Here is a 12,320-nt window from a genome sequence, read left to right on the forward strand (position 1 = left end):
GTGTATAAGAATGCTTGTGATTTTTGCACATTAATTTTGTATCCTGAGACTTTGCTGAAGTTGCTTATGAGCTTAAGGAGATTTTGGGCTGAGACAATGGGGTTTTCTAAATATACAATCATGTCATCTGCAAAGAGGGACAATTTGACTTCTTCTTTTCCTAACTGAATACCCTTGATTTCTTTCTCTTGCCTGATTGCCCTAGCCAGAACTTCCAACACTATGTTGAATAGGAGTGGTGAGAGAGGGCATCCCTGTCTTGTGCCAGTTTTCAAAGGGAATTTTTCCAGTTTTTGCCCATTCAGTATGATATTGGCTGTGGGTTTGTCATAAATAGCTCTTATGATTTTGAGATACATTCCATCAACACCGAATTTATTGAGAGTTTTTAGCATGAAGGGCTGTTGAATTTTGTCAAAGGCCTTTTCTGCATCTATTGAGATAATCATGTGGTTTTTGTCTTTGGTTCTGTTTATATGCTGGATTACGTTTATTGATTTGCGTATGTTGAACCAGCCTTGCATCCCAGGGATGAAGCCCACTTGATCATGGTGGATAAGCTTTTTGATGTGCTGCTGGATCCAGTTTGCCAGTATTTTGTTGAGGATTTTTGCATCGATGTTCATCAGGGATATTGGTCTAAAATTCTCTTTTTTTGTTGTGTCTCTGCGAGGGTTTGGTATCAGGATGATGTTAGCTTCATAAAATGAGTTAGGGAGGATTCCCTCTTTTTCTATTGATTGGAATAGTTTCAGAAGGAATGGTACCAGCTCCTCCTTGTACCTCTGGTAGAATTCAGCTGTGAATCCATCTGGTCCTGGACTTTTTTTGGTCGGTAGGCTATTAATTATTGCCTCATTTTCAGAGCCTGCTATTGGTCTATTCAGGGATTCAACTTCTTACTGGTTTAGTCTTGGGAGAGTGTAAGTGTCCAGGAAATTATCCATTTCTTCTAGATTTTCTAGTTTATTTGCGTAGAGGTGTTTATAGTATTCTCTGATGGTAGTTTGTATTTCTGTGGGGTCGGTGGTGATATCCCCTTTATCATTTTTTATTGCATCCATTTGATTCTTTTCTCTTTTCTTCTTTATTAGTCTTGCTAGCGGTCTATCAATTTTGTTGATCTTTTCATAAAACCAACTCCTGGATTCATTGATTTTTTGGAGGGTTTTTTGTGTCTCTATCTCCTTCAGTTCTGCTCTGATCTTAGTTATTTCTTGCCTTCTGCTAGCTTTTGAATGTGTTTGCTCTTGCTTCTCTAGTTCTTTTAAATGTGATGTTAGAGTGTCAATTTTAGATCTTTCCAGCTTTCTCTTGTGGGCATTTAGTGCTATAAATTTCCCTCTACACATTGTTTTAAATGTGTCCCAGAGATTCTGGTATGTTGTATCTTTGTTCTCATTGGTTTCAAAGAACATCTTTATTTCTGCCTTCATTTCGTGATGTACCCAGTAGTCATTCAGGAGCAGGTTATTCAGTTTCCATGTAGTTGAGCGGTTTTGATTGAGTTTCTTAGTCCTGAGTTCTAGTTTGATTGCACTGTGGTCTGAGAGACTGTTTGTTATAATTTCTGGTTTTGTACATTTGCTGAGGAGTGCTTTACTTCCAATTATGTGGTCAATTTTAGAATAAGTGTGATGTGGTACTGAGAAGAATGTATATTGTGTTGATTTGGGGTGGAGAGTTCTATAGATGTCTATTAGGTCTGCTTGCTGCAGAGATGAGTTCAATTCCTGGATATCCTTGTTAATTTTCTGTCTCGTTGATCTTTCTAATGTTGACAGTGGGGTGTTGAAGTCTCCCATTATTTTTGTATGGGAGTCTAAGTCTCTTTGTAAGTCTCTAAGGACTTGCTTTATGAATCTGGGTGCTCCTGTATTAGGTGCATATATATTTAGGATACTTAGCTCTTCCTGTTGAATTGATCCCTTTACCATTATGTAATGGCCTTCTTTGTCTCTTTTGATCTTTGATGGTTTAAAGTCTGTTTTATCAGAGACTAGTATTGCAACCCCTGCTTTTGTTTTGTTCTCCATTTGCTTGGTAGATCTTCCTCCATCCCTTTATTTTGAGCCTATGTATGTCTCTGCATGTGAGATGGGTCTCCTGAATACAGCAGACTGATGGGTCTTGACTCTATCCAGTTTGCCAGTCTGTGTCTTTTAATCGGAGCGTTTAGTCCATTTACATTTAAGGTTAATATTGTTATGTGTTAACTTGATCCTGCCATAATGATATTAACTGGTTATTTTGCTCGTTAGTTCATGCAGTTTCTTCCTAGCCTCGATGGTCTTTACATTTTGGCATGCAATGGCTGGTACCGGTTGTTCCTTTCCATGTTGAGTGCTTCCTTCAGGGTCTCTTGTAAGGCAGGCCTAGTGGTGACAAAATCTCTAAGCATTTGCTTATCTGTAAAGGATTTTATTTCTCCTTCACTTATGAAACTTAGTTTGGCTGGATATGAAATTCTGGGTTTAAAATTCTTTTCTTTAAGAATGTTGAATATTGGCCCCCACTCTCTTCTGGCTTGGAGAGTTTCTGCCGAGAGATCTGCTGTGAGTCTGATGGGCTTCCCTTTGTGGGTAACCCGACCTTTCTCTCTGGCTGCCCTTAAGATTTTTTCCTTCATTTCAACTTTGGTGAATCTGGCAGTTATGTGTCTTGGAGTTGCTCTTCTCGAGGAGTATCTTTGTGGCGTTCTCTGTATTTCCTGAATTTGAATGTTGGCCTGCCCTACTAGGTTGGGGAAGTTCTCCTGGATGATATCCTGAAGAGTGTTTTCCAACTTGGTTCCATTTTCCCCATCACTTTCAGGCACCCCAGTCAGACGTAGATTTGGTCTTTTTACATAATCCCATACTTCTTGCAGGCTTTGTTCATTTCTTTTTCTTCTTTTTTGTTTAGATTTCTCTTCTCGCTTCATTTCATTCATTTGATCCTCAATCGCTGATACTCTTTCTTCCATTTGATCGAGTCGGTTACTGAAGCTTGTGCATTTGTCACTTATTTCTCGTGTCATGGTTTTCATCTCTGTCCTTTCGTTTATGGCCTTCTCTGCATTAATTATTCTGGTTATCAATTCTTCCACTCTTTTTTCAAGCTTTTTAGTTTCTTTGCGCTGGGTACGTAATTCCTCCTTTAGCTCTGAGAATTTTGATGGACTGAAGCCTTCTTCTCTCATCTCGTCAAAGTCATTCTCCATCCAGCTTTGATCCGTTGCTGGCGATGAGCTGCGTTCCTTTGGAGGGGGAGATGCGCTCTTATTTTTTGAATTTCCAGCTTTTCTGTCCTGCTTTTTCCCCATCTTTGTGGTTTTATCTGCCTCTGGTCTTTGATGATGGTGATGTACTGATGGGGTTTTGGTGTGGGTGTCCTTCCTGTTTGTTAGTTTTCCTTCTAACAGTCAGGACTCTCAGCTGTAGGTCTGTTGGAGATTGCTTAAGGTCCACTCCAGACCCTGTTTGCCTGGGTGTCAGCAGCAGAGGCTGCAGAAGATAGAATACTGCTGAACAGAGAGTGTACCTGTCTGATTCTTGCTTTGGAAACTTCCTCTCAGGGGTGTACTCCACCCTGTGAGGTGTAGGGTGTCGGTCTGCCCCTAGTGGAGGATGTCTCCCAGTTAGGCTACTCAGGCGTCAGGGACCCACTTGAGCAGGCAGTCTGTCCCTTCTCAGATCTCAACCTCCGTGTTGGGAGATCCACCGCTCTCTTCAAAGCTGTCAGACAGAGTTGCTTGCATCTGCAGAGGTTTCTGCTGCTTTTTGTTGTTGTTGTTGTTGTTTTTTAGCTGTGCCCTGTCCCCAGAGGTGGAGTCTACAGAGACTGGCAGGTCTCCTTGAACTGCTGTGAGCTCCACCCGGTTCGATCTTCCCAGGGCTTTGTTTACCTACTTAAGCCTCAGCAATGGCGGGCGCCCCTCCCCTAGCCTCGCTGCTGCCTTGCAGTTAGAGCGCAGACTGCTGTGCTAGCAATGAGGAAGGCTCCGTGGGCGTGGGACCCTCCCGGCCAGGTGTGGGATATAATCTCCTGGTGTGCCTGTTTGCTTAAAGCGCAGTATTGGGGTAGGAGTTACCCGATTTTCCAGGTGTTGTGTGTCTCAGTTCCCCTGGCTAGGAAAAGGGATTCCCTTCCCCCTTGCGCTTCCCAGGTGAGGGGATTCCTTGCTCTGCTTCAGCTCTGGCTGGTCGGGCTGCAACAGCTGACCAGCACCCATTGTCCTGCATTCCCCAGTGAGATGAACCCAGTACCTCAGTTGATAATGCAGAAATCACCTGTCTTCTGTGTCGCTCGCACTGGGAGCTGGAGACTGGAGCTGTTCCTATTCTGCCATCTTGCTCCGCCCCCGGGATTACTTTTTTTTATGGTTGAGTTCCTTATATATTCTGGATATCAGTCCTTATTAAATAAATAGATTGCAGATATTTTCTCCCATTCAACATGTTGTCTCTTCACTCTCTTGATTGTTTCCTTTGCTGTGTAGAAACTTTTAAATTTAATATAGTTACATTTGTCTATTTTTGTGTTAGTTGTCTGTGCTTTTGAGGTCTTAACCATAAAATCTTTGCTCAGACCAATGTCATGAAGTGTTTTTTCAGTGTTTTCTTCTAGTGATTTTATAGTTTCAGGTCTTATATTTAAGTCTTTTTTTTTTTTTTTTTTTTTTTTTTAATTTATTTATTATTATTATACTGTAAGTTGTAGGGTACATGTGCATAACGTGCAGGTTTGTTACATATGTATACTTGTGCCTTGTTGGTGTGCTGCACCCATCAACTCGTCATTTACATCAGGTATAACTCCCAATGCAATCCCTCCCCCCGCCCCCCTCCCCATGATAGGCCCCGGTGTGTGATGTTCCCCTTCCCGAGTCCAAGTGATCTCATTGTTCAGTTCCCACCTATGAGTGAGAACATGCGGTGTTTGGTTTTCTGTTTAAGTCTTTAATCCGTTTTGAGTTGATTTTTTAATATGGTGAGAGATTGGAGTTCATCTTCATTCTTCTGCATATGGATATCCAATTTTCCCAGCACCATTTATTGAAGAGGGTGTCCTTTCCTCAGTGTATATTCTTGACATCATTGTTGAAAATCAGTTGGCTATAAATATGTGGATTTATTTCTGGGTTCTCTGTTCCATTCTGTTGGTTTATGTGTCTACTTTCATACCAATACTATGCTGTTTTGGTTACCATAGCCTTGGAATATATTTTGAAATCAGGCAATATGATGTCTCTATCTTTATTCTCTTTGCTCAGGATTGCTTTGGCTATTCTAGTGGGTTTTTGGTTCCATATGAATTTTAGGATTGTTTTTTCTATTTCTGTGAAAAATAACAGTGGTATTTTGATAACGATTGTATTGATTCTTTATATTGCTTTGGGCTGTATGTTCCTTCTGATTGTTACTGAGTCTTCTGATCCATGAGCATAGTGTATCTTTCCATTTGTTTGTGTCCTCTTTACTTTCTTTCACCAGTGTTCTGTAGTTTTACTTGTAGAGATCTTTCATCTCTTTGGTTAAATTTATCTATAGCTTTCTTTCTTTCTTTTTTTGTAGCTATGGCTAATGGGATTGTCTTCTTGATTTCTTTTTCAGCTATTTTATTATTGGCGTATAGAAACACTGCTGAATTTTGTATGTTGATTTTGTGTCTTACAACTTTACTGAATTTGTTTATCAGCTCTATTTGGTGGAGTCTTTTGGTTTTTCTAAATACAAAATAATATTTGTTAAAAGGGACAGTTTGACTTTCTCTTTTCCAATTTGGATGCTTTTTATTTCTTTCTCTTGCATTGCTCTGGCTAGAACTTCCAGTACTGTGTTAAATAGGGGTAGTGAAAGTGGGCATCCTGTCTTGTTCCAGTTCTTAGTGAAAAGGCTTTTCACTTCTCCCAGTGCAATATGTTGTTAGCTGTGGGTTTGTCATATATGGCCTTTTATTATTTTGGGGTATATTCCTTCTATGTCTAGTTCGTTGAGAGTTTTTATCATGTAGGAATGTTGAACTTTATCAAATTATTTTTGTGTTATTGAGATGATCATACAGTTTTTGTTTTTCATTCTGTTGATGTGATGTATCACATTTACTAGTTTGTGTATGTTAAATCATCCCTGCCTCCTTGGGATAAATTCCACTTCATCATGTTGTATTGTATTTTTGATGTGCTGTCGAATTCATTTGGCTAGTGTTTTCTTGACATTTTTCCATTTATGTTTATCAGTGATACTGTAGTTTTTGTGGGTTTTTTTTTTTTTTTTTTTTTTTGATTGTTGCTTTTGTACACTTACTTGGTTTTGGTATCAGAGTAATGCTGGCCTTGTAGAATATATTAGGGTGAATTCCCTTCTATTCAATTTTTTGGAATAATTTGAGGAGGATTGGGATTTACTCTTCTTTCTACATTGGGTAAAATTTTACAGTGAATCCATCTAGTCCTTTGTTGTTGTTGTTTTTGGGAGATTTTTTATTACTGATTCAATCTTGCTACTGGTTATTGATCTGTTCATGTTTTCTATTTCTTCCTGATTCAATCTTGATAGGTTGTATGTTTCCAGGAGTTTATCCATTTTCTCTAGGTTTTCCAGTTTGTTAATGTATAGTTGCTCATAATAGTCTCTGATGATCCTTCGTATTTCTTTGGTATCAGTTGTGTTGTCTCCTTTTCATTTCTGATTTTGTTTACTTAGGTCTTCTCTTTTTTTGGTTATTCTAGCTAGTGGCTTACCAATTTTGTTTTATCTTTTCAAAAATCAACTTTTTGTCTTATTGATCCTTTGTATCTTTTTTAAAAAATCTATTTCATATAGTTCTGCTCTGACAGTTATTATTTCTTTTCTTCTGCTAATTTTGCCTTTGGTTTCTTCTTGCTTTTCTAGTTCCTTGAGGTACATTGTTAGATTGTTTATTTGAAATCTGTCAGCTTTTTTGGAGTAGGCATTTATTGCTACTTCCCCTTAGATACTGCTTTTGCTGTATTTCCCCAGGTTTTGGTATGCTGCATTTCCATTTTCATTTGTTTCAAGAAATTTTTTTTATTTCCATCTTAATTCCTTCTTTGACTGAATGGTGATTCAGGAGCATGTTGTTTAATTTCCATGTATTTGTATGGTTTTGAAAGTTCCTGTTAGTATTTATTTATTTTACTGGGGTCTGAAAATATACTCAAGAGGATTTCAGTGCTTAAAAATATGTTGAGATTTGTTTTGTAGCCTAACATATATCTGTCATGGACAATGTTACATATGCTGATGAAAAAAAAAAAATGTGTATTCTGCAATCGCTGGATAAATGTTTTATAAATGTCTGCTAGGTCCATTGGTCTGAAGTCCAGTTTAAATCCAATGTTTGTTGATTTTTCTCTCTAGATCCATCTAATGCTGAGAATGGGATTTTGTCTAATGCTGAGAATGGGATTTTGGACTCCCCCACTATTATTGTGTTGGAGTTTATCTCTCTCTTTAGATCAAATAATAATTTGCTTTTGAATGTGTTTTGTATATCATTTGTTTTGTTTTATTTTGTTTTGAGACAGAATCTCACCTTGTTGCCCAGGCTGGAGTGCGGTGGTACAGTCTCATCTTGCTGCAACCTCTGTCTCCCGGGTTCAAGTGATTCTCCTGCCCCAGCCACCCAAGTAGGTGGGACTACAGGCACATGCCTCCACGCCTGGCGAATTTTTTGTATTTTTAGTAGAGAAGGGGTTTCACCATGTTGGCCAGGCTGGTCTCGAACTCTTGACCTCAGGTGATCCTCCGCCTCGGCCTCCCGAAGTGCTGAGCCACCGCACCTGGCCCTTTTTCAGTTTTTTTAAATTTCATATGGGAGAAATTTTTCCTGTAAATATATCTGTGATGTTTGGCTTTGATCCTGGTGTGTGCAGTAGTGTAGTCTCTATATAGATTTCTTCAGGTGTAAACAGCATCAATGATGACTGTGACTTCCTTAGTGTCTTAGGGTACAATTATTGGTGGAGGCGGTGATGAAGTTTTGCTGGTTACTAGGACACCCCAGGTAGGTTAGTCTTTGGGCCCCAGTGGTGGGAGCAGTGGGCTAAGCGTGTCTGTCCTTGGGCCCCAGGATGGCATATGCTGGCACCAGGGTTACTGCATCAAGGCAAGCTGATTCTTGGGCCTCTTTGTGGCCTAGTTGGATCCCAGTAGTGGCAACAGTGGGTGAGTTCTTGGGCCCCTGGGCAGGTGGTGTGGCATGGGTGATGACAGTGGCAGTGGCAGGATGACCTCTGGGTCCCAGGTGGTACACGCTTATGTTGGTGGAGGCTGTTATGGGCTGTGCAGGCCAGTCTCTAACCCTTGAGATGGCATGTGCAAGGAGGTACTAGCTGTGACGGTAGCAGCCAGGTTGGTATGTCCAACCTCAGGCCCCTGGGAGGAGTGTTCAGGTGCCAGTGTGTTGTACTGGGCTGGGCAACCTCCTGGCCCTCAAACTGTGCTGTGACATAGGCAGAGACGGGTGAGGCCAGCCATGGTAGGCATGGTAGGCAGGAGCAATTCCCAGGCTACCAGTGGAATGCTCAGGTGGAGGGAGACAGCAGTTGTGGTGATACTCTGCCCCTAGGCAGAGTGGTGATGCCTTTAGTGGTAGGCAGCCTAGGCCAGTGGATGGGGAGTGAATGTACCACCTGTTCTTCAGCCCTGGTGACTTGCTCTTGCCTCAGCCCATGCTTTATATTCCTCTGGATATATATCCAGTAATGAGATTGCTGGGTCAAATGGTAATTCTGTTTTTAGCTCTGCCTGCAGTAGCTGGCAGTTCCTTGAACCTAAACTCCTGGGGCAGCAGCCATGCTTCTTTTGCACTTCAGTCTGGTCGCTGCTGGGTTCTAGTACGGTGTGCAGTTTGTTGGGGCTAGGGCTCTGAAATAACCGTTTACTGTAGCTGCTTAGGTCTCAGGGAGCTTGTGAGACCCAGTGCAAGCTTCCTCCCTGTAGCAGTGCCATCACACAATCTCCTAGCAGCTCTCTCTTTTGGTGTCAGGGTCTGCAAGGGTCAAAGGGTTCTTCTGTGGCTAACATTGCAGGAGTCCATGGTGGGAATGTGGACTGCTAAAGTTCTCCAACCTGAGTCTCTTTCAGCTCCCAGCTGATCCCAGCCCTGTAGGCTGCCTCACTTCCTTTTCATTTCTTGCTTTACGTAACTCCTGTCACTTTACTGTTGAATTTCAGTGTTCTCTCTTGGATGATGTATTCAGAATATGATTATCAATTCATTATCTTGGTTCTTAGTGGAGGCAAGTACGAAATACCTGTAGTCAACTGTCTTCTTTCTATACTTTACGTACTTTTTGCTTATTTACTCTGGCATATGCCATAAAGATTCCAATATCAGTATTTTTTGGCTGATTATTTTAATGATTATATAGTATTGTATTGAATAGCTTTATATATTGATTTTCCTTTGCCGGTCTTTTACAACTGGACATTTAGATTGTTTCCAATATTTTGCTAATTTAAGTAGTGCTGTGATGAGTATCCTGGTATCTACATCTTTATATACACGCAAATATTTTCTCAGGTAAATTCCTAAATATCTGAGTGAATTCTGCTCCCACCACTGGGGCCCAAAGACTAACCTACCTGGGGTCTTAGTAACCAGCAAAACTTCATCTCAGCCTCCACCAATAATTGTACCCTCAGACACTAAGGAAGTCACAGTCATCCTTGGTGCTGTTTACACCTGAAGAAATCATATAGAGACTACACTACTGCACACACCCAGGATCAAAGCCAAAGTGTCCTACCCCACCAACAAAATAGCTGCAGATTTTTAAGTCCTTTTTTTTCAGACAGGGTCTTGCTCTTTTGCCCAGGCTGGAATGGGGTGGCATGATCAGCTTACTGCAACCTGTAACTCCTGGGCTCAAGCAATCCTCTCACCTCAGCATCCGAAAGTGCTGGGATTACAGGAGCGAGCCACCGCACCTTAAAATTATTCCTGGCCTATTTTAAGACTTTTAAGGCATATTGAGAAGGTGCCTTGCAGAAAGGTTGTTTAAATATAATTTCCGCCGGTGGCATCTGACAACAAATACTATCAGTTGTTTTCCTGGAAACAGTAGAATCACTTTGTTTACTTTCAAGAAAATACCTGTTAAATATCTGAGTCTGAATAATCAGTTTGTTTACTAGTAGTTCTTATAAATGGCCCTTCTTTTTTTTTTTTTTTAACTTTTATTTTCCGTTCAGGGGTACGTGTGCAGGTTTGTTATATACGTAAACTCGTGTCATGGGGATTTATTGTACAGATTATTTCATCATCCAGGTACTAAGCCTGGTACCTGATAGTTATTTTTTCTGCTTCTCTCCCTCCTCCCAATCTCCATCCTTAAGTAGTGTCTGTTGTTCATTTCTTTGTGTTCAGGAGTTCTCATCATTCAGCTCCCACTTATAAGTGAGAACATGTACTATTTGGTTTTCTATTTCCCTGTTAGTTTACTAAGGGTAATGGCCTCCAGTTCCATCCACGTTCCTGCCAAAGATATAATCTTGTTCTTTTTTATAGCTGCATAGTATTACTTGGTGTATATGTACCACGTTTTCTTTATTCAGTCCGTCATTTATGGGCATTTAGGTTGATTCCATGTCTTTGCTATTGTGAATAGTGCTGTAGTGAACAGTCGTGTCCTTGTGTCTTTATGATAGAATGCTTCATATTCCTCTGGATATATACCCAGTAATGGGATTGCTGGGTCAAATGGTAATTCTGTTTTTAGCTCTTTGAGGAATCACCGTATTGCTTTCCACGATGGTTGAAATAATTTACAGTCTCACCAACAGTGTATAAACATCCCCTTTTCTCTGCAACCTTGCAGCATCTGTTATTTTTTGACTTTTTATTAATAGCAATTCTAACTGGCATGGAATGGTATCTCATTGTGGTTTTGATTTGCATTTCTCTAATGATCGGTAATATTGAGCTTTTTTCACTGCTGGTTGACTGCATGTATGTCTTCTTCTTTTTTAAATTTATTTTAAGTTCTGAGGTATATGTGCAGGATGTGCAGGTTTATTATATAGGTAAACATGTGCCAAACGGCCTTTCATGAAAAAAGTCCAGTTCCGTTTGCAAATCAAACAGTCATCTAAGTGTTTCTTCACAGGGAAACCATCATACTTTATAACACTAATCTTTTTGAGAATTTCCCACTTTGTCACACAAAATGTAATAAAAATATGTACCCAAGGGTCAAAATTTAATTAGTAATTTTTCTACTTCATGAAGGATATTCTTAAGTATTCTTAAATATCTTCCTCATGCTCCCTCCACTGTTCATGGTGGTGAAGAAGATAATAATTACTAGTACAGTTTGGACCCACTACCTTGATTAATACAAGATACTAGCAGTTTTACCCACCATTGCTTTTATTGCTCTGATGCTGAAAAAAAGTGAGTAACTTTTTATTAGTATTATCATGAAACAAATGGAGACCTCATGGAGACCTGAAAGGGTGTCAGGAACTTCCAAAGGTCCCAACACTTTGAGAATACTGTTCTAAACAATCCCTATCTGTGCAGCCTATCACTCCCTGGTTGGCTAATTGAATATGCTTCTTAGTTTTCAGGTGTGTGTTGAGAGTGATTTCAGAAAGTTTAGTTTTGCCCATACTAAAATGAGAGCATCCTGTGGAGTTAGTAATGTTTCTTTTCCATCATTTATTTTCCATACCAGGTTCATCGTTGGGTCAATTATGAATCCATGCTGAAAGAATGCCTCGTTGGCAGAATGGCGATTAAACCTGCTGTTCTGAAAGGTAAGTGATGCTGGTGCTAAACCAGCATAGAAGTGTGGTACACATGTGTTTTTCTTTAATTTGGATTTAAACAACTACGTTCGTGCAAATCACTATGGTTTTGTCATTTTCATTGTCCTCCTCGTCTAGCCACTCCAAAGGTTTTCCTTCATTTCCTCTCTAGAATCATATAGTGAGTTTCCCTTAAAAGTTCGACTGTTTGTTAGAGAAAGTTCAGTGTGAGGACTACAACACTTAGGGCAGATTTTTAGATCAGTTTTTTAGAATTTAATTTTTTGAATAATATAGTAACATGATTCAAAAATTAAAAAATATAAAAAGTTAGTGAAATTTTCCCTCCCAGCCTTTTCTCCCATTTGCCATGAACCTTCCGACTCTGCCCCCTCACTATAGATAACCCCTATTCTTACTTTAAACTTCTTCTAAAGTATAACCAGTTTCTTCCCCCTAGCTCTGAGATGGGACTCTATAATCTGGGTGATGTTTGAGGTCATCTCTTTACTTAATAAGCCTTTCTAGAAGATCACCTTTTGAAAATCTTAGACATGGAAT

The 12,320-nt window shown here is 40.0% G+C and overlaps 1 protein-coding gene across 1 annotated transcript in view; it reads left to right on the top strand.

The window, feature by feature from the left end:
- The window catches only part of LOC112623709 (cytochrome b5 reductase 4), a 111,048-nt gene that overhangs the window by 45,951 nt on the left and 52,777 nt on the right, over positions 1–12,320 (top strand). Inside the window, exon 4 of the mRNA XM_025384324.1 lies at positions 11,687–11,768. Coding sequence (XP_025240109.1) covers positions 11,687–11,768 — 82 coding nt within the window. The remainder of the gene's footprint in view (positions 1–11,686; positions 11,769–12,320) is intronic.

This window comes from Theropithecus gelada, chromosome 4, assembly GCF_003255815.1.
Source record: "Theropithecus gelada isolate Dixy chromosome 4, Tgel_1.0, whole genome shotgun sequence".
NCBI lineage: Eukaryota > Metazoa > Chordata > Mammalia > Primates > Cercopithecidae > Theropithecus > Theropithecus gelada.